General features: G+C 35.7%; 1 protein-coding gene across 1 annotated transcript; it reads right to left on the minus strand.

The window, feature by feature from the left end:
* Positions 1–5,957: 5,957 nt before the first annotated feature.
* Positions 5,958–19,494, minus strand: LOC149830283 (cycloartenol-C-24-methyltransferase-like). The gene is made up of 14 exons (XM_090016417.1): positions 19,382–19,494; positions 18,876–18,959; positions 14,897–14,963; positions 12,958–13,031; positions 12,673–12,757; positions 12,520–12,575; positions 11,672–11,726; positions 11,071–11,118; positions 10,672–10,755; positions 10,428–10,544; positions 9,797–9,880; positions 9,493–9,618; positions 6,661–6,758; positions 5,958–6,260 (listed from the first exon to the last, which is right to left on the minus strand). Exons 1-14 carry the CDS (start codon positions 19,471–19,473, stop codon positions 6,200–6,202), a joined length of 1,131 nt encoding a protein of 376 aa, XP_089872543.1. The 5' UTR covers positions 19,474–19,494; the 3' UTR covers positions 5,958–6,199.
* Between the last annotated feature and the right edge of the window lie 1,648 nt (positions 19,495–21,142).

Here is a 21,142-nt window from a genome sequence, read left to right on the forward strand (position 1 = left end):
TGATACTTGTTCTAAGATCAAGCCCTTGGTGCAATGGGCTACATGTAGCCTTGTTCCTAGGATACAACCAAGCTTTGCCTGCTCGCATGGTTGATTCATGCCCTGAGACTGAAATACTTGACCTGACCATCTTTGAATATCCTCTTGACTTGAATCGATGTAGTGCTTAGACTAAGGAGAGAGAGAGAGAGAGAGAGAGAGAGAGAGAGAGAGAGAGAGAGAGAGAGAGAGAGAGAGAGATCTTAAGTGCTCGATAGTAAAAATGATAATAAATATGTAATGGTTAGTAATAAAGTCACAATACTTTTTTATTTTAGATAGGCAAAAGCAAAGCCACAATAGGTTGCAATAAAGCTACATCGGCTAATAATGAATGACTCAACAACTAGTCAGGTTGGTCATAATGCTAATTAGAGTTAATGGGCTAGGTGCAGTCAATGGATCAAAAGGGCAGTCATAGGTCCAAAATGATCTTGAAAAACGAAATGAGTTCATTAAAAGGGCTGACCAACAATCAATTACAAAGTTGGACACTAAGACAAATTTGGAACCATTACGACTATTAAAGGGAGCATGCAAGGGTGTTGAATAGGTTATGACTGTTAAGAAAATGAACTTATATTTAGCTGATCCTACCCAAATCAAGGATCTAACATAGGTAAAGAGTCCCAGATGATGAATCCTAGAGAAACAAAGATTCCCTGCAGTAGAAGGTCTCTTCATATGAAGACTTCTGACCCAAAGATGTCACCTCAGGTGAGACACCCAATTTGAAACTCCTATCTATCAAGGAGATCAATCTTGTATGGACTCCAAGAAGCTTATAAATTGTAGAGTCCTTCTAAGGCTAGATTGTACTAATGACAGACCCAAACAAAATCTCTCACATTTATGTGGTTATTTAATTAAAACTATCCTCTCCCTCTTTGTGCCAAGTAGAGAAAGAGAGAGAGAGAGGGAGTGTTTCCCATGGTCATAGGTCACGATAAGGACTGAACCCTGCAAAAATGAGTTTCTTTGTGTGTGTGTACATTCTAAAAAATCATGTATTTGATTCTTTATATAGTATCAGAGCCACACCTAGCCCTTGCTCTTCTAATCATTGTTTAATATGGCATCAAGTTCAACAAATTCATCTTCTCTAAGTCCCAACCCTATAATTTAATTAAACACATTCTCTTCCCTGGTGTCCATCAAGCTGGACAAAGACAATTATCTATTATAGTGTTTCCAAATCGAGTTCATAATGTATAGTTAGAACCTTATTAAATATATAGATGACTTATTCTTTGTACCAAGTTCATATATACGAGAAGGTGAGTTGTTAAAACCAAATTCAGATTTTTTTTTTATGAAAATTGACTAATCAACTTGCATTAAGTTAGATCAAGACCACAATTGTAGAAGCTTTATTGGCCCAAATTATTCATGTTCTATATGCGAGGAAAGCATGAATTGCATTAGAATAATCCTATGCCTCACACTCGAGTATTTGTATCCTTCAGTTGAAGCGTGACCTCCAGAATATGAAAAAGGAGGAAAAGTCTATGTTGAAACATTTAAATCATATCAAGTTTCTTATAGATTCTCTATACATAATAAATGAATTTGTCTATGATGAAAACTTAGTTTAATACACTTTGAATGGTCTCTCCTAAGAATATAAGAGTTTGATGACCACAGTTACTACTTTCGCTCTAAATAAGCTGCCTAAGTTTTTTTGAGTTTTTCTTTACTTTTAAATAAAAAACAGAGACTTCAAATGTTGAATCCAAAGTTTTCATAACCTATTGAATCATCTACCACATCCTTTTTCTCTCAAAAAGGGCATGACAGAGGCCGTGGTGGTAGAAGAAGAGGGGGACATTTCAATCCCTTCTTCTAGAATTTCCAAAATCCTCAAGGATAGCCCTAGACATGCCAACGTAATTAGAGAGACGGTCAGATCACTTGCCAACCTATTGAATCATCTACCACATCCTTTTTCTCTCAAAAAGGGCATGACAGAGGCCGTGGTGGTAGAAGAAGAGGGGGACATTTCAATCCCTTCTTCTAGAATTTCCAAAATCCTCAAGGATAGCCCTAGACATGCCAACGTAATTAGAGAGACGGTCAGATCACTTGCCAGTTTTGTAGCCGCACCAATCATACATCTCACATATGCTATGACATACCAAAAGATTTTGTTGTCATGATACTCAATAATATGCAAGACTTTGTGTGGTACCCCAACATTGAGGCCATACACATGTTAATTCAAAAGTCTATGATAAGCAAGAGTAAATATCATGGGACAAATGGTGTTATGGTAGAAAGTGATTCACAATTACCTATCTCCAATTAAGGTAATATATCTTTGCGGTATGGAAGTAAGTATTTTAAGCTAACAAATGTTCTTCATGTTTCCACTATATATATTGTCAATAGCTAAGTTGTCTCAAGATAATCAATGTCTATTTCAGTTCGATGCTAATGACTTTTGTGTTAAAGAAATACAAAGTGAGACTACTCTTCTAAGAAGATAGAGTACGGGAGAACTTTACCCATGACCAGAAGGACAACGAGGATAGGAAAATCAGTCTCCTAAAGTCAGCTTTGCTACTGTTAGCTTAAATAAATTTAGATGTTCTAATGAAGTATGACACTGCAAGTTGGGTCATCTTGGGGTTAATGTTTTGAAAACATTAGTGAATAATAAATATTTTTTTTGATAAAAAGAATAAACATGGTTTATGTTCTACCTATGCAATTTGTAAATTTCACAAGTTTTCCTTTGCTAGTGCATAATTTTCTGCTTGATTCACGCAAATCCATGGGGCCTTTAATTGATGCCATTTCGTGAAGAAGATTATTTTTTATCTCTTGATTATTGATGATTTTTTTAAGTTTTCATGGTTATTTCCTCTAGTTAAAAAATTGGATGTCCTTTTATGATTTATAAAATTTAAAAATATTATAAAAAAAAACTTGATAACCAAGTCAAGATATTTCACTGTGAAAGTAGAGGAGAATTTGTCAGTGATAGCTTCACATGGTTATTAAATAGGTGTGGTATTAAATGTTGAGTGTCTTGTCCTCACACTCCTGCACAAAATGGTGTAGTAGAGTAAAAAACAAACGTGTTGAAACTGGGCTGACTTTGTTGTATCATGCCTCCATTGACCATAAATTTTGGGTAAATTCCTTTAGAACTGCCGTGTATCTCATTAATTAGCTTCTTATAAAGTTATCTTAGAATGTGTGTTTGGGTTTGACCATCTAATTTTTTTGGATGTGTGTATTACCCATATTTGGTTTCTTATGCCAAGTCCAAACTAGATCCAAAGTTCAAACCCAACATTTTTTGGGATATGGTGCCAGCTACAAAGGGTATATTTGTTATGATCCTTTTGCCAATAAGACATTTATCTCAAGACATGTTGTCTTTGATAAAAAAAAACTTCTTTATGCCGGAAAGAAAGAGCCTGTTACAATACAAGAATTATCCCAGTGGATAAAAGGTCTTCAATTTAGTCCTACTAAAAATCTCACTTCCAGTGGGACAGCTTAAGAGAGTCCACCTATGAATCCAATACTATTACCCAACCACGTTGAAAGTGTGTTATCAACTGAACCTTCCCATATATCCAACCCAGAAACCATGTTACCTCTTGAGCCGCCTGACCAACCTAGTCTTGCAAGTGAGTCTCCAAGCAATAAACCTTTAGCTGTCCTCCCAAGTCCTATGCCTCTCAGATCCCATCATATGGTCACAAGGTCTCAGGATGGTACATTAAAATCTAGATTATTTTTTTTTCAAATATTTCATTACTCTCTTAAGTAAATGGAGTCAAGATGATAAAGAATCATCCTCTTTTAGTCAAGTTGTTTCTGAACTTAAATCATTTCATGCAATGCAATAATAAATTAAAGCTTTCTACCAAAACAAAACATGAACCCTTATCCCCTTGATGAAGTCATGAATCTTGTTGGGTGTAAGTGGATCTACAAGGTTAAAAGACACTCAGATGAAACCATAGTTTAATATAAGGCACACCTAATAGCCAAGGAATACAATCAACAAGAGGGGGGTCAATTACTTTGAAACCTTCAGCCTGTCATTAAACCCACATCTGCCTGGATGATTTTATCTGTTGTTATTAGCTTGGGATGACTCATTCATCAATTAGATGTTAATAATGTTTTTCTACACGGTACTTTAAAAAAAAGTATTATATGAGTCAACTACCTGGTTTTGAAGATGAGACATCACAATTCTGTATGCAAGTTGAATTGTGTCATCTATGGGTTGAAACAAGCTCCTCGAACATGGTTTGCGAGACTTTGTGTGTACCTGAACAAGTTGGAATTTATTGAGTCCAAAGTTGATCCATCCTTGTTTATCTATCACAAGAATGATTTTTATATATTTGTTCTCATATATGTTGATGATATTATTATTACAAGGAACTCATATGAGAATGCTAGACAAGTTATTTACGATTTTTGCAGTGAATTTTCTATCAAATTCTTGAGTCCTTTACTTTTTTGGGGATTAAAGTGTTTAATGAGCCCTTAGGGATAATGTTGTGTAAGAGAAAATATATTATGTATCTTTTGGTTAGAATAGACATAACAGACTCCAAACCTATGGTTACTCTTGCCGCTCCTAATGCAGTTCTTTCTAATCATGATTGTACTCAATTAGAAGACACAACTCAATACAAAAGCATCACTGTGACCTTGAAATATGTCATATTCACCAGACCAAATGTAGCCTACTCGGTCAATAAAGCCTGTCAGTTTATGCATGAACCTATTGAAGGCCACTGGGCGCATGTGAAACAAATTTTAAGGTATCTTAAAAGGACCTTAAATCTGGGTTTACAAGTTCAGAATTCAGAATCTCTCTATTTGTTTGCATACTAGATGCAGATTGAGCAGATTGTAAATCTACTAGTAGTTACTTGACCTCCATGAGACCAAATCTACTATCTTGGATCCCAAGCAAACAATGGACAATTGTCAGGTTCAATACAAAAGCTAAGTATAAGGTAGTGGCTGAAGCAATTGCTGGCATAGCTAAACGTGACATCTGAAGAAGCACCTTGTTTATGGTGTGACAATCTGGGCACCACATATTTAGCTATTAATCTTGTATTTCATGCCTAATATAAATATATTGAGATGAACTATCATTTTGTTCAAGAAAAGGTTTTCATAGGTGATATTATTGTAATATTCATTCCTTCTCAAGATCAAGTGGTAGATATTCTCACCAAACCTTTGACGGGATCAAAGTTTGGCCAATTTAGAGACAAGCTCAATTTCAAAAAGGTCAACTTGAGGGATCTTGTTAAGAAAATAGACCAACATTCAGTTGATCCAGAAGACTCCTGCCTAGATCTAGGATCCAACGTGGGTACAAAGTCCCGGATGATGAATCTCAGAGAAACAAGGATATTCAACAGGAGATATCTTTATATGAAGACTCATGACCAGAAGATGTCAGATCCAGGTGGGACACCTGGTGATACTCCTCTCTATAAGGGAGATAAATCTTGTATAGACTCTAAGAAACTTATGAATTGTGGAGTCCTTCCCAAGGTGGATTATACTAATGAGTGACTTAAATAAAATCTCTCTTGTTATTTAATTAAAGTTATCCTCCTTCCTCTATGCATAAGTAGAGAGAGAGAGAGAGAGAGAGAGAGAGAGAGAGAGAGAGAGAGAGAGAGTATTTTCCGTGGACATAGGTCACTATATAAGAACCACGTAAAAAAATGTTGAGTGCGTGCATTCTCAGAAATTGTGTCTTTGATTCTTTACAATGATCAAATATGAGAAATTGTGTGTTTGATTCTTTACAATGATCAGATGTGAGAACTGAAATTCTGTGTAAAAATGTCAACCACAACTAAGTTTCTATAATTTTGAAACAATTACTTAACATCAACTACCATTCAAAACACTGAAAATTATGATCACCACAAATTACTAAAACGTTGACAAGTTTTTAGACAAAAACATAAAGTCCTTGCATTGAAACATCACTCAATGCAATACAATAACAAAAACAAAAGAAAAAGAAACACAAATGCTGAAAGGATGACACTGTCTTGCAGGATGTCACATATTACGAAATTCAACATAGACAATAATGCTACAACCACATCCATAAAATTTGGCCTAAAGTTTGGCGAACCGCATGCACATCTTTTTAGGAGGGCGATAAGGGCTTCCGAACCAGGAAGAAGTACAAAGGAGTGAAGAGCTCTTTCCTGAAAAAGATAAGAAATAAATGTTTAGATAATAGTTAACAAGGGATGTAGTTTCGTTACAATGATTTATGATTCATGACTAAATGGACTGTCATAACGTCCCTTGAATGAGCATGCATGTGTCTCTTGATGAGATGTGAGCCCACTAGAAATCTAAATGGCTATTTTTTCATGTCTGACAGTCCATGCAAAGTGCCAAACTTTCATGTCTTTATATATGTTTATTTTGCACTCCTTGCGTTTTCTTGTGTGCATATGTGCATGCACGCATGCAAGAAACTATAGGTCATGCAACATAGTATGTTGGTACAAAGCAAAAGAAAAAACAAAAACAATTCACTTGATATTATAAACTGAAGGTTGATTATAATTCTATGTTATGATTATGGATATAACTCACCTTGAAGCTGCATGAAGACCCTCCTTAGCCTTTTGAAGAAGTGCAACAACACGCTGACTTCCTTTAGGTGCCAAGCCTACGTATTCAAAAGTCTTGATCTGGATTCATAGATGATAAACAATCATAAGCCTTTGGTTGTGCTGATATATCCATTCGCCAAAAAAATAACGGGTATGTGGGTACGGTGATATATATATATATATATATATATATATATATATATATATATATATATATATATATATATATATATATATATATATATATATATATATATATATAAGGTGCACCAAATAGAAGATTTAATTTTTCAAATTTCTTTAATTTTTTTATTGATCAGACCCTATAGATATGATCTCATAGCATTTTTTAGTCGAAAACAAGTTCTGGATCATGTGATAGTTTGGGTTTGGATCAAGTCTTATCAGACCCAATTCTGAATCGAGTCTAAAAGTAAGACCCAAACCCGACACAATCTAATTCGGGGTCAGGTACAACTAGAAACTGTGGACCCTTATTCATACTGGCCAAACATTTTAGGTTGAAACAAAAAGAATGATATATCATATTAAAAACTATATCAAATTCAATGAGTTCTCAAGTATTATTTTGGGATGCACTTCGATCCGAAATTTCCATGCCAAAAGGGCAATAGGAAGTATATGCAAAAACGTAAAGTTTAGATTACTAAAATGCAATGCATATTAATTCTAATCTTATCAAAAACTTTAAATGTTTAATTGAAGATATAATATTTACCAATTAGAAACTTTCAAATGGATCAAGTGTGAAGTGGGTTCGGGTATGGGGGGATTCAGGTGTATAATCAGTTCAGGTCAGTTCAGTTTTAAAATATGGAGAACAATTTGAGCCCAGATACATAATCAGGTTGGATCCATTCTGGTTTGGTCCTTCATTTACAATACCCAAGACCTGACCCATTTTCAATATGGGTATATTTTTTAGCGGACCCAAACTCATGGGTCTACCAATATCAGTTTGGGTCGAGTATATGTATATATATATATATATATATATGTGTGTGTGTGTGTGTGTGTGTGTGTGTGTGTGTGTACCCGACCGAGTATATGGTTTCTACTCGGTGTGTGTGTGTGTATATATATATATATATATATATATATATATATATATATATATATATATATATATATATATATATATATATATATATATATATATATATATATATATATATATATATAGAGAGAGAGAGAGAGAGAGAGAGAGAGAGAGAGAGAGAGAGAGGATTATCCTATTCATTTTTTCCATAATGTCAAAGTTATGACCCTCCAAAAATCACAGTTTTTGGTGTTCTATGCTAGATGACAGTTTTAGGTTTTTTATGATAGATGATGCATTTTATCAAATAGATAGAATGAGTTGAGTAAAGTCCAAGATTCAGTTGACCCATACCTGATGTACCCAAGTATGAGTATGGATATATATGACATGGATACAAGAGGTTGGTAGAAGTACCCATGTTACATGGGTCAATATTAACTAACCATTGCTAAAATTGGAAAGAAAAGAAAACTCTTATTCTTTTGTAGTTGGGCCCAAGTCATAAAATATGGCCAAGTTAAGACACCAAAGTCCCAACTAGGTGGATATCGGGTTGGGAAGCCCGCAGGCTCTCAAGTATCTGGCCAACTCCGGACAGGCTCCGGCCCCCTTTTGAGAAACTTGTAGGAAAATTGCCAAGCTCGAGCTTGGGTCCAGGCCCCGGTGGGACTCTCATAGAACCTATTAAACTAAATATTGAATCACATAATGGGTCATGTTTTATTAAATCCACAACATAAACCCGTTTGGATTTTAATGAGTGTATGTGTTAAAGTAGTAGAAGGCTATTCCTTTTATAGCTAATGGAGAGCCTTCAACTTCCTTCAATCCATTCATATGAGTGTTCTTCTTTAAGGTATTTAATGTAAAAGCCACCTTTAATAAGTGCATTACTATTAATGTCCTCTTTATCTCTCTCATATAAAGTCATATTCTCTTTCTCAAAACAAGGAGTATTGATATTCTTTTTGACTTTTAAGCAAACGTTGAAAATGTATGTTTCTGGTATTGGTCCCATATTGATCAAGGAGAAAAGGAAAGACCTTTCCTAAACCTATGGATAAAGGGTCCTTGAAACATACAACCTTGGGTTTTTGGGCTCTTGGGTTACTTTTCTCTGACCCAACCCATTTTCTTATTCGGTGGGTTTCGGGTAAAGCCCTGATACCTGAGTTCAAATAAATAAAGTCGGGATCTCGGCAGACCGAAATTCGTGTCGAGAATGCCAGGCCCTAATAGGGTCTGGATTGGGCCGGCCAGACACGACCCGATGTCCACCCTTAATCCCAATAGCACGTGGACTTTTCTTAAGCTTGGTACTCAATGTGCACAGATCAAGAGTTGAACCACAAACAGTCTTTGTAGTTGGGTGTCTAATCAAAACCAATCAAGCACAATCCCATTTTTAGCAACACATTTTACATACTACGTACTCCTGACTTTTGCCAAATATCAAGTGAGATCAAGTTAAGGGATGTAAGTACCAGAAACAGGTCCTTGCACTACATAAAATATTGATGCAAGCTTAAACACAAAGTCCAAGTAGTTGCCTACTTGAATGGGCTCAAACCTTCCGTGTGGGCACTAGTGTATATCGTATGTCTACCATCTAGTGAAAGTTATTGCATAAATAGATGACTATTTTCACATGTTATCAAATTTCCAGATAAACTAAATGAAAATAAACAAACCAAGTTAGTAAGAAAAGAACAACTAGTTTTCAAAAAAAGTAAAAATAGATATTAGTACCATGGCCTTAGTAATGAAACGACCGAGCGCTGCTACAGGCAAGGTACCAATAGCAAAAATACTCGAATCAATTGTCGAATGCCAGGGAACAGGAGAACTCAATGCAAGATCCATCTCTCTCAAAACCTGCACGTCAACCAAGAACCAATTGTATCTAGGTTTTTATGTTTGATGCTGACATTTATATGTCTACTTGAGCTAGTGCGACCAGGTCTTTGTGCCAGGTGCAGTTTCTTCATGTCATAAATATAAGAAAAAAATAAACGCCAACAAAGTATAAGGCCAACGAAGCATGAAGTGTTACCTCAAAGCCAACCTGCTTCAAAGCATCCAGGCACTGCCCAGTTGTTCTTAAAACTGGAAGGCCAATACCAAGCTCTAAATCCTCCTGTCATGAAAGAAAAAGAAAAGAAAAGAATGTCTCATTCTGTTTGTGCTTAGGCCTTACCAAATTAAACAAATATTAATATCATCTTTCCTATTAGATGTATGGTTCTTGCGAAAAGTTTACAATATTTCAGTAGGTTTTAGATTAAATGCAAATAATCCATACAACCAGTCTGATGCCAATGATGCATTGAGAAGATATTGAATTATTTACAGAAAAGAAGAAAATAATTATAGCTTTTAAAAATGATTAATAAAAAATGGGAAACAGTTAATTTAGTGTGCAAACTGCCTTCAACTAGATGGGTTAGCCATCAAATACCCTGAAGCTTCTTATGTAGTAATTCTCCATGTTTCCCTTCAAAATTTTAGGGGTTTTAGGAGACAACTTTAGTGGATCCCATTTCAGTCACATTCTAGAAAATACAAGTGCTACTCATTTCAGTCACATTATATATATATAGATATAGATATATAGAACATAAGCATGATCACCAATAGGGCATGAAAAAATGCATGCACTGAATAACTTCATTTCAGGTCATCACCTTTATTTTCTGGTGTTCAGGGTTGTTGGGATCGTAGGAGTTTGTCATACATAACTCATATGCAGCAAAACACTGACCGGGCTTTAAAACTCTATAGACCTCCTTATAGCATTTACCCTGTTTCCACAAAATTATATCATCAAGTTAAATTAGAGAATCTTATCAATCAACATTCAGTGATCTACACTATTATATTAAAGGACAAAGAAAGAAAAAAGCCTAGCAAGGCCATTAGAACACATACTGCATCTGGAGAATAGCAGGTGGCTTCAATTGCATATATTGCATCAAAAGTATTGTCAGGAAAAGGCATTTTCATGAAGTCAGCCTATGGAAAAAACATGAGAAGTTAATAATTTTTCATGTCACGTCTCTCAAACATGATCTGCGCAAAAATTATGCTATTTTTTGTTGTTAATTGAATGGAGAAACCACATCTAGGATCAGATTCCTGGTAGCGCTGGTCTTAGCCTGATGTACCTACGGTCACCATCTGGGCTGTGTAAAACTCCATGGGCATACAAAACTATATTACTACTAGAATAGAATATAAACCCTAAAACAACAAATAAAAGAAAAAGAGGAAAATAAAATATTGGCAAGAGAAGAAGAAAAGATGGCAACCATATTTAAGGAAACAAACCTTTACAAGATTACAAAGCTTGTCCATTCCATTCACACGGTTAAGCACCTGTTTTGTCATGAGCAACTTAGCACAATAAGCTTCGAGGTCAAATAATAGGGTCCTGTCTTTTGTATAAAAAGAAATAGCATACTGGAAACTCTGAAACTTGCAAGTGCATATAAAGAACTTTTTCTCAATACAAGGTTACTACATTTTCCCAAAACAACATATTCTTGTCAGATGCATAAGATACCATTGGTTTCAGACTGTCTAACATCTCAAATACACTGAATCTGTGTGTGTGTGTGTGTGTGTGTGTGTGTGTGTGTGTGATCATGCAATTTTATCCATTTCAATTTTTTGTTATTATGTAATTTTCTGCAAAAAAAGCCACTTCTTCTATAATGTTCTGAGATATTGCTATGTTCTGCTTCTTTTGCGTGTGCATGCATGCACATGCACATTAACCTCTTCAAACCAAGCTTTAAAAAGGCACACAATTATTCCAGTACAATTCCCAATCAAGCAATAGCTTGAAATGTTTATTAAATTTTCAAAACCAAACTCTAGAACCATATGTTCAAACTCACAAAGCGACCAAAAAAGAAAGAAGGCTTACATTTGCTCTTGATATCTGGTATTCACTGATGTTCAACCCCGTAATATATACATGACTGCAAATATGGCAATAAAAAGATAAACCTTTTATATTCTTTCTGTGGATTATATCAACAGACAACTAACATAGATGAGTAAAATTTACCTCTACAATTTCAATGCAATGAAGAAGTCCAGAAATTTAACACATAAAAAGTACTAAAATAAGAAATCTATAAAACATTTTAATGTCATGAACATCTAAAATAATTGAATAAATTTGAAAATTTTGAGAATGGGCAAATATAATATTTTCTACATTTCAGAGTTTTATTTCGAAGGCTATTTGTAGCAAGACCCATGATGTCCAAATAGTTAGTTCCATGCTGGAAGGTAATTCACCATCTACTAGAAAATATGAAGGATAAAGTGGTGGTATAGACTTCGGGGAATTCTTTGGCTACACCACACTAAAAAACAAGAGAAGGAATAATTTCCTCTTATTATTCACCAATGCCCTAGTTCCATACACCAACAAAATTAAATTCTAACTATGCTTTTCTCTAAGTTTTTCTTTTTGATGACGAAGGAAAACCCTCACCTAGATGGGCCCACCTTCGTATGAGGTAAAACTCCAGGTTGAGTACTCAACCATCGAGTCATACATGCCCCAACCGATTGGACCATCGACCATCAGCCAGGCACAGGACCCTATTGACCACATGGGTTACTGTCGTGGTAAAACATTTTTATGTCATGAACTTTAAGTTAAATGTGTATAAATCCAAATAGAATCATCGATCATCATGAATACATAATACTAAGAAGAAGACTTCTGATACCTAAAATAGAGTTATGCATTGAAAATACCTGAATCTAGCAATTTCTCGAAGTGGTCCTCCAATACCACAACCAACATCTAACACCTGCATCCAAAACACATTTCACTTCCAGACCACCAACTACATAGACAAATAGGAGGAACTTGCCAATGGTTACTGAACAAATCTTTTCTAGATGCACCTTCATTCCGGGTTCTAAACGAAGTTGTAAAGCAAGAAAGTGTTCATGACGCTTTATACTTTCCCGAAAAGATTCTCCTTTCCACCTGCAAAATGCAAGAGTTGCAGGTCTGTTAAACAAAACATTGAACACAAAGATATGGGCAACTAAAAACAAAAAGTTAAATCTGCTGTTTTCTGCAAGAATCCTCTTACATGTGCTGTTGTACTCAAGAAAAGTGAATGCATGCACATATGAACTTAGCAAAAGCGTATTGATCAATGTAAGAAAAGTAGGATTGCGAACCTGGCAGCAAAATGAAAGGACTCTCCCCAAGCAAATTCAGAGAAGCATGTTGTAAGATCAAAATATATCTTCACCTGGTACATGAACGAGAAAAACACATCAAATGCAAATTGCAACAGAAAAAGGTGCTTATATGTTAAGCGAAATGCTGATTAAGATTCAAAAAATGAACAAATTTAGCACAAAACTATCCTGATGAGAACCTTGATTCTCTCAGGCTTTTCCTATGCTTTCCACACGTTTCATCTATTCTTCTTATATGTTTTCTTAACTTTTCATATTTTTTATGTGTTTTCTCACTTTTCCGACTCACTTCCACGTACGTTCTCTAAATTGGTAGTCATCATTTTTAGATTTTGTTAAAAATTTAATTTTTACACTAAAAAATCATTGAAGTTTAATATTAGTCACTTTTATTTTAGTTTTTATTTGTGTGTCATTTTGATTCCCATTCAATTTTTATATATATATATATATATATATATATATATATATATATATATATATATATATATATATATATATATATATATATATATATATATATATTATTCCTCACTTCCCGCTTCCTATACATGTTAAAATGCATCGCTTCTTGCTTTCCTGTATCATTTCCCACTTCCACTTCCTAATATGGTAACCTTGGTATAAACTAAATGTCGATTAAGCAATCTAAACATTAATATATTTCAAGTTTTAGCTTTTTGTTAGCTCCAAAGGGTTTGGCAAGTGGAGGGGGCCTTGCCATTTGGTGGGTGGTCAGGGTTCCATTCCCATGAGCATCAGCCCCTGACATTATTCAAGGCAAGGGATAAGCCCTTGCTCAGTCACAGCTTGTCGGCCCCCAAGGGACATGGGGTGTACCACGGGTTTACACCGTCGGGACAATGACTGTAAGTACCACAGACTTAGCCATACGAGACTAGGTCCTCGATCTCGATGGTGGTTTCCACATCTTTTGTGAAAAAAAAAGTTTTTTGCTTTTTGTTGTTGCATATATTATGGTGTGATACTGAAATTCTCTAGTTAACTGTTACCAATATTAAATTAGATAAGTGAAAATCACCCCATATGAAATCAGAAAGGTTCCTATTAACATTTAATTACACCAATTCCCTTGGAAAAAAAGTCTAAAATCAAGTCAAATCTACAGTTTTGTTGATCCACCAAAGACAGTACCTGAAAAAGAAAATATTTAGTTCCCCATCAACTCCAGTTGCATTTTTCTTTTCCTTTTGCCTTCCATTATTTAATCGGTGGCTTGGTTGCTTGATAGAACTCGGACACATTAACATTGTGATTAAGTAGGCATTTATCCAGGCTCACAAAAATTTTCTGTAACTCAGCTCAACAAGTTTTAGTGTAGTCAAACTGGTCAAATCTTATTTCTCCATTTGACTTATAGACAATGTTTTGAGGTCCAATAAGATTTTAATGATATTACTTCAAAGTTTTAAAAAGATATTTGATGACATGCACTTGAAAATAATTCAATACTCAATGGCACATATCGTTCCTTGAAATTGCAAACTAGCTGAAGAAAGTGTATCCATTTGATTTGTAACACTGGTATGTATCTATACAATACCCAGGAGTGGAATAAGTAGAAGCAAGCAGAAATTCTTGATATTTATTTCTTAAAATAGATTATCAAACTAACTGAACATGACAAAAAATATAAAAATTTCAAAAGAAGGAAATCAACTTGGGCCAACTCATTCAATGTTTGGGATACTATTAATTCACAACCTGAGAAAATTCACAAATCAGAAATGCAAGTGCTGTTGTAAGAACTATGGCTTTTAGTGGTCAATAGCTTAATCACTAAAAAATATAATAATGAAAAAAACTAAAAGCATAAAAAAAAGGAATTAAAAATAAAAGGGAAGGAAATACCAAATCTATAGACATTTTTTTTTGGTTTAAACAGAAATATTACCAATTCTTCATAATTAGATTTTCTGTCCTCCTCTTCACCTCCAAAAGAAGCATGATATTTCTCATATCTAATATATCACAAGAACAAAAGGTCAAATTATGTAAACAAGGCTATAAATATGCAGATTATTTGCATAGTGCAAATAAACAAGAGAAATAAATACAAGAAAAAATTAACAGTGAAATCTACAATATGAGCATGACAAACAGAATATCAACTACTAGAGACCAGTATCTGATGCTTATGAAAAATTTAAATTTTCTTCTTTGGATAACACTTGAAAAAAAATTATTAATAATAATATATCATTGTGTTCAGTATCTAAGCAAGAGTCTTTACCTCTGGTTATAGAATACGACTATGTAGTACTGTTAGACCACGAGAGTGAAGGGGTCAAGTGCGGGTCTTTACTGGCACACTGCTTTGTATTTTGTATGCTGAGATGGATGTGTGGAAATACAATAAAAGATAAGATTCGGAACGAGGAGATACGTAAGAAGGTAGGCGTTGCACCCATTGAAAATAAGATGAGAGAGAATCGTTTACGGTGGTTTGGACATATTCGGCGAAGGCCTAATGATGCTTCAGTTAGAAGGATGGAGAAATGGGAAAATATATTAGTCAAAAGAGGTCGGGTAGGCCTAGGAAGACATGGATGGAGGTGATAGGAAAGGATATGAATGCTTTGAACCTCACCGAGGGGAAGACATGGATGGAGGTGATAGGAAAGAATATGAATGCTTTGAACCTCACCGAGGACATGGCATTGGAAAGAAATGATTGGAGGAGAAGGATTCATGTGGAAGACCCAGAATGATTTTCTTTTTTGGTTCATATCGCCGACCCAAATTGTTTTGGGACGAAGGCGTAGTTGTTGGGTACAGTTTTTGTATAGTTTAATTGGCTAGGGTGTCAACTGGGTTCAGGTTTACCAGGATCCGACCAGGACTAAACCCTATAGTGTCTGGGTACTGTGATAAATAAGAAGACCTGATTAAGACCCAGGTTCTGACCCGTCCGATTGATACTTGGATCAGGGTATTATTTTATCTGGTCTGGGCTCAATCTGAGTTTCGATTAAGACCCACAAATTTTCAATGTATAATTGATAAAAATATCATTTTACCAGGTATGGTCTGGGTTTGGTTCTTATCGAGTCCGGGTATGGTTTCTCTTATAGTGATTCTGATTAGACCTGAGTCCAGATCCAAGACCATACCCAAAATCGAATCCAAATCTAATTTCACCTGGGTCCGAACCAAAACCGAACCTTTGACACTCATATTCTTAAATAGCAGGGGTGTAGCAAAAAAAAAAAAATTTGTGCCATAGTCGGGGTTTCGGGGGCAGCGCCCCCAAAAAAATTTTTTTTAAATAAAATAAAAAATGACTACAATTATTAATAAAAATCTATTTCATGTGGACAAATCAAACTATTTGCTGCAGTCAGGGCTGGGCTAGGACTGAGATGGGCTACAAAAATGGATAAAAATCTATTTTATATGGAATCAGGGCTGGGCTAGGACTGGGCTTTAAAAAAAAAAAAAAAATTAACTGTTTCGGGAGGCAGGACTGAGCTACAGCCCAGTCCTGCCCCCCCTAGCTACGCCCCTGTTAAATAGGTTTGCTGATGTTTCATCATACTTGCGTGAGTAATAACAATAAAACCACTAGCTTTTTTTTTTCTCAGATTTCTTTCTTAGGTGAAACAACCTACAGATCTCATCTACAACAAACCGCTACACAAAAAGTTCTTTTTAATTTTTGATTTTTTTATGGTGAACGGCTCCAAAATCAAGAACAAGGCACAAGATAAAAGGGACCAGAATATGAAAATAACTTCAATGTCACGTTAATATCGATTAGCCTAAAGAAACAACATGAGTCTAAAGCTTATGATGTTGAGGACCTCTACAAAGAAAAATCTTTCTTAACCATACTTACTACTAACAATTTAATTTTTTACGTTAACCAAACAGCTGGTCAAAGAAGAAAAAACTTGTCAGATATTTATTGGAAGCTTTTCCGTTAACCATCCGTATATTTCACCTTATTTTTACCCGTCCGTTAGGACGGGCTAGGGGTGTAACCGGGGGTTGGTTTTGGGTTGGGTCTTATCAGACCCGATTCTAAATCAGGTCTAAAAGTAAGACCAAACCTAACCCAATCTAATTCGGGTTCAGGTACAGCTAAAAACTGTGAACCTATATGGGTTAACGGGTTTGAGTATACATGGGGTCGGGTACATCCATGTTGGGTATATTAAGTTGGGGTCTTTAGTAGACTCATTTTGATTGGGGGCAAGTTCGGGTCTGGGTATGACTGAAAGAAGTAGACCCATATAGGTTAACGGGTTCGGGTCTTAACAGGTTCAGGTTTTAGCTCGGATCTTGATATGATCTGTAATTCTAGACCTAGTTACACACTAATAAAATATTTGTATATTAATAGAATCAACTGTTTATTAAGGAAATTACATGCTAATAAAATATAAGATTAATAACTATTCTAAGTAATGTCAAAATATGAATATAACATGCATATATCATATTCAAAATGTATCAAATTCAATGAGTTCTCCAGTATTACTCCGGGATTCACTTCAACCCACATATTTCATGCCAAATTAAAGGGCAATAGAAAGTATATGAAAAAATGAATGAAAGTTTAGATTATTAATTAAAGTTTATCAATTTATTTGAATATATAATATTTACCTTAGAAACTTTTAGATGGATCGGTTATGAAGTGGGTTTGGGTACAAATCCGTTCATGTAAGTATATAATCGGGTTGGGTATGGATTGGTTCAGGTTCGGGTGTATAATCAGTTCGGGTACAAAGGTTTGGGTGCATAAATGGGCCGGGTTCGGTTTTAAAATATGGAGAACCATTTGGATCTGAGTACATAGTCAGGTCAGGTACATTTGGGTTAGAGTGTTCATTTATAATACCCAAAACCCAACCCATTTTCGCTACAGATCTATATTTTGAACCCACCTCAAACCCACGGGTCCACCAATATTGGTCCGGACGGGTATACCCAACCCAGTTACACCCCTAGGATGGACCGCTTATTTATTAAATACGGTGGTGCCAGTCACTCATTTATATAATAGCAGGTGTGTGTGTATAAACTTCTTTTAAACGAAACAATACTCCATGTCCATATCACAGCCAAAACTTTCAAATTCTGTCACTTCGTTCATTAAGTGCCATTACCAAAATATACAGAATGTACATACCCTCGTGGGGTCGTTGATGTGGCCAACGGGATGGGCCTTGAGATGATGATTAGGAACAAACCATGTTGGTGCAGGGGTGTTTTTAGCTTTTAGAAGTTAGACCACATAAGTTGACAGGGTGGTAATTAATGGCCCCATTACAGGTTTTCCTTGCTTCAATGAGGCTTTCTCATCATTATATATATATATATATATATATATATATATATATAATATGGATATTTCCAACCCTTTTTTGCAAATCCAACCGTGTAGAGGTATTCGGCGTGGTGAATTTGTTAGGAATCAATGGTTGGATAGTGTATTTCCCATAAAAAAAAATATGATTTCTGAATGCTTGATGATTATGAGTAGTTGATTTTATAGCTTTGAGAAAATCTGGTCTATGCATCGTAATTGTATGATTCAAGAGCTGGTCCTTATAAAACCAAGTATGTAGATCATTTTCGTACGGTTAGATTTAAGAGAAAAGAACAAAAAATTCATAAAAGTTGCTGTTCATACGTTAGTAATCATATTCTAGTCTCTTATATATATATATATTCACTGAATGTATAAACTATAAGAGCATTTATCATTGTGCAAATATGTAAAAAAATAATGATAAAGAAAAAACATGACATCAACTACAAGCAATCTAATAGGTAGGTAAGAAGAAAAGTAGCTTCAAAAGTGCATATACGGAATTCAATCAGAGCATCCTATGAGTTAACCACTATATCATGCATCAACATACGTATGGACAGCCGAAAGCACCTCCTTCCTATCCATCTTTCCTCCAATGCCTGTAGCAAGATCTAGTGCTCCAGATTTCGACATCCTGCACCAGGACAGAAAAGAAAAGAAGCCGGATAAAAAATCTATAAAATCAATTGGAAGCCAGAATAAGTATCAGAAATTAAAACAGCCGAGAATAAAACAAAATTTGACGCCGACAGCAATAGATACATACATCTTCTTTCCTTCTTTAGAAAAAAAACAAAAAAAGAAGGAAACAAAGTTTCATTTGAACTCTTAGTAGACAAAAGTAACCAGAGAAACGACCAAATTTCACAGTTATTTTCCTATTTTCCAAATGAATATGCCAAGAAAGAGAAATCCTGCATTCCGTAACTTCCCGAGAATTGAGAAAACCTATTCATTAAAACAATCCATCGGCGAAATTTAAACGCTCAAGAGAGAGAGTAATCTCATCATATCTCTTGATCTCTCAGCACTACAAGAAGAAGACGAAGAAGCCACCTTCTCGAGCGATTCTCCCAGTTCACGACAAACCTCTGAAGAAGCTGAAAATAAAGGAAAAAGAACTCAATAAATAGAAATTGTTGCTCCATTTCACAATCATCTTCAGAACAACTTGGTGACAGGCCATTTTGCCAAGAGGGGCCGGCAGAATTTAAATGCGTGGGCTCCATAGTCCTCCTGCTTGGACACATTCGATGTATTCGGTTGATAACCAATAATAATCATGTGGCCTCCATCTCTAAGTACAGCATGTCGGCTGTGGGGCTCAACAGTGACATGGAGGGCAACCAGGTGCAGTGCACACTTTTGGTGTGCAATGTGATTGCACTTAATACATGGGGACAGGGTGTGGAAACATAAACCTCCTGATTAGTTTCGCACTCCTGATGCATTGTAATGAATATCAAGTTTTTCTGGCTGACACCACCTTCTCTCTCTTTTTTCTCCATAATCAGAGACGTAAATCACACTAGTTCTGTCTGCCAGCTTTTCTGGTAGCGTAAAACTCATGGAGCTTACCTCTTGCCCCCATGGAGTCGCCAAGCTTTGGCTTGTGCAGAAGAGGGTGATGCCCATAGGATTTGAAACCCCGTCTAGCAGCTTAGGCGACCACATCCCACTACGCCAAACCCCTTAGTTCTCTGCCTAACCCCTTCTAGCCAATACAAAAAATGAAAGTCCAAGGGTGTCAATGGGTTGGGTTTACCCGCCCTCGACCAGACCAAACCCTATAGGATCAGGGTATGCTTACAAATAAGAAGACCCGATTAAGACTTGGGTCCGGACCTGAAGGTCCGATTATATAATACATGGACCCAGCATAGTTTGTGAAATTTTATACAAGACCCAGGCCCGACCCGAGTTCCGATTAAGACCCACAACTTTTCAATATAATAACAAATATTATTTTACCGGTTATGGTCTTGTTCATGTAGTTCTTCCGGGTATGATTTCTCTTATAGTAAACCCGATTAGACCTGCATCCAGACCTGATACCACACCCGAAAACCTGGTCTAAGTTTAGTTCCATCTGGGTCCGAGTCCAAACCCAGATCTGTTTTAAGGTGCTGCTACAGGTCTGGATTAGGTCCGTATAATCAGGTTAGCTTTAAAAAATACCATACTCGGATTCTATAAGGATTGCATGAATGAGATCCAATACATACCTGTTAAAATAATATTTTTTATCTTTTTTATATTAAAAAATCATGAGTCTTAATCAAAACTCGGGTTGAGACCTAAGTCTAGTATGAAATTTCACAAACCATACCCATCTCCATATGTTAATCAGACCCTTTGGGTCCAACCTGTTTCTAATCGAACCTCCTTTTTCATCACCAAACCTGGACTCTATGGGTTTTGGTCAGGGCCGGCTCTGGGTCAAACCTGACCTATCGACACCCATATAGAGGTGAAACAACGGACAAACTTGTGTATGTCTGAACAATGTTGTGTTGGCTGGCGCAGAGTTATTCTGGACAAACCGACTTGAAGTACACCTCTATTTTTTCTTATTTTATATACTTATTCAGTTTTTGTCCAAAGTTATTATGGACAAACCATCGACCCTTTCAATTTCTAATTAAAACCATCTTTTTCCCAAAAATAAATAAATAAAAGCATTAACAGCAACATCCCATCATTCCATAACCTGGGAACCAACCTCTAACCAATTGCATCAATACTGCATTTATCTTGGGTTGCAACTATAGCCATAGATCTTAACGGTATCAATCCAGCAACTATCTTGGGTTGCAA

This window comes from Nuphar pumila, chromosome 8 (assembly GCF_984573655.1).
Source record: "Nuphar pumila chromosome 8, dmNupPumi1.hap1.1, whole genome shotgun sequence".
Lineage (NCBI taxonomy): Eukaryota > Viridiplantae > Streptophyta > Magnoliopsida > Nymphaeales > Nymphaeaceae > Nuphar > Nuphar pumila.

Excerpts from the sequence above, each read along its gene's own strand:
- LOC149830283 (XM_090016417.1), bottom strand. The coding sequence starts at position 19,473 with ATGGAGCAACAATTTCTATTTATTGAGTTCTTTTTCCTTTATTTTCAG. Across the intron at positions 11,727-12,519 it reads CGAGAAATTGCTAGATTCAG|TCATGTATATATTACGGGGT; the intron begins GTATTTTCAATG and ends CCATATTTGCAG. Across the intron at positions 10,545-10,671 it reads CCTGCTATTCTCCAGATGCA|GGTAAATGCTATAAGGAGGT; the intron begins GTATGTGTTCTA and ends TTGTGGAAACAG.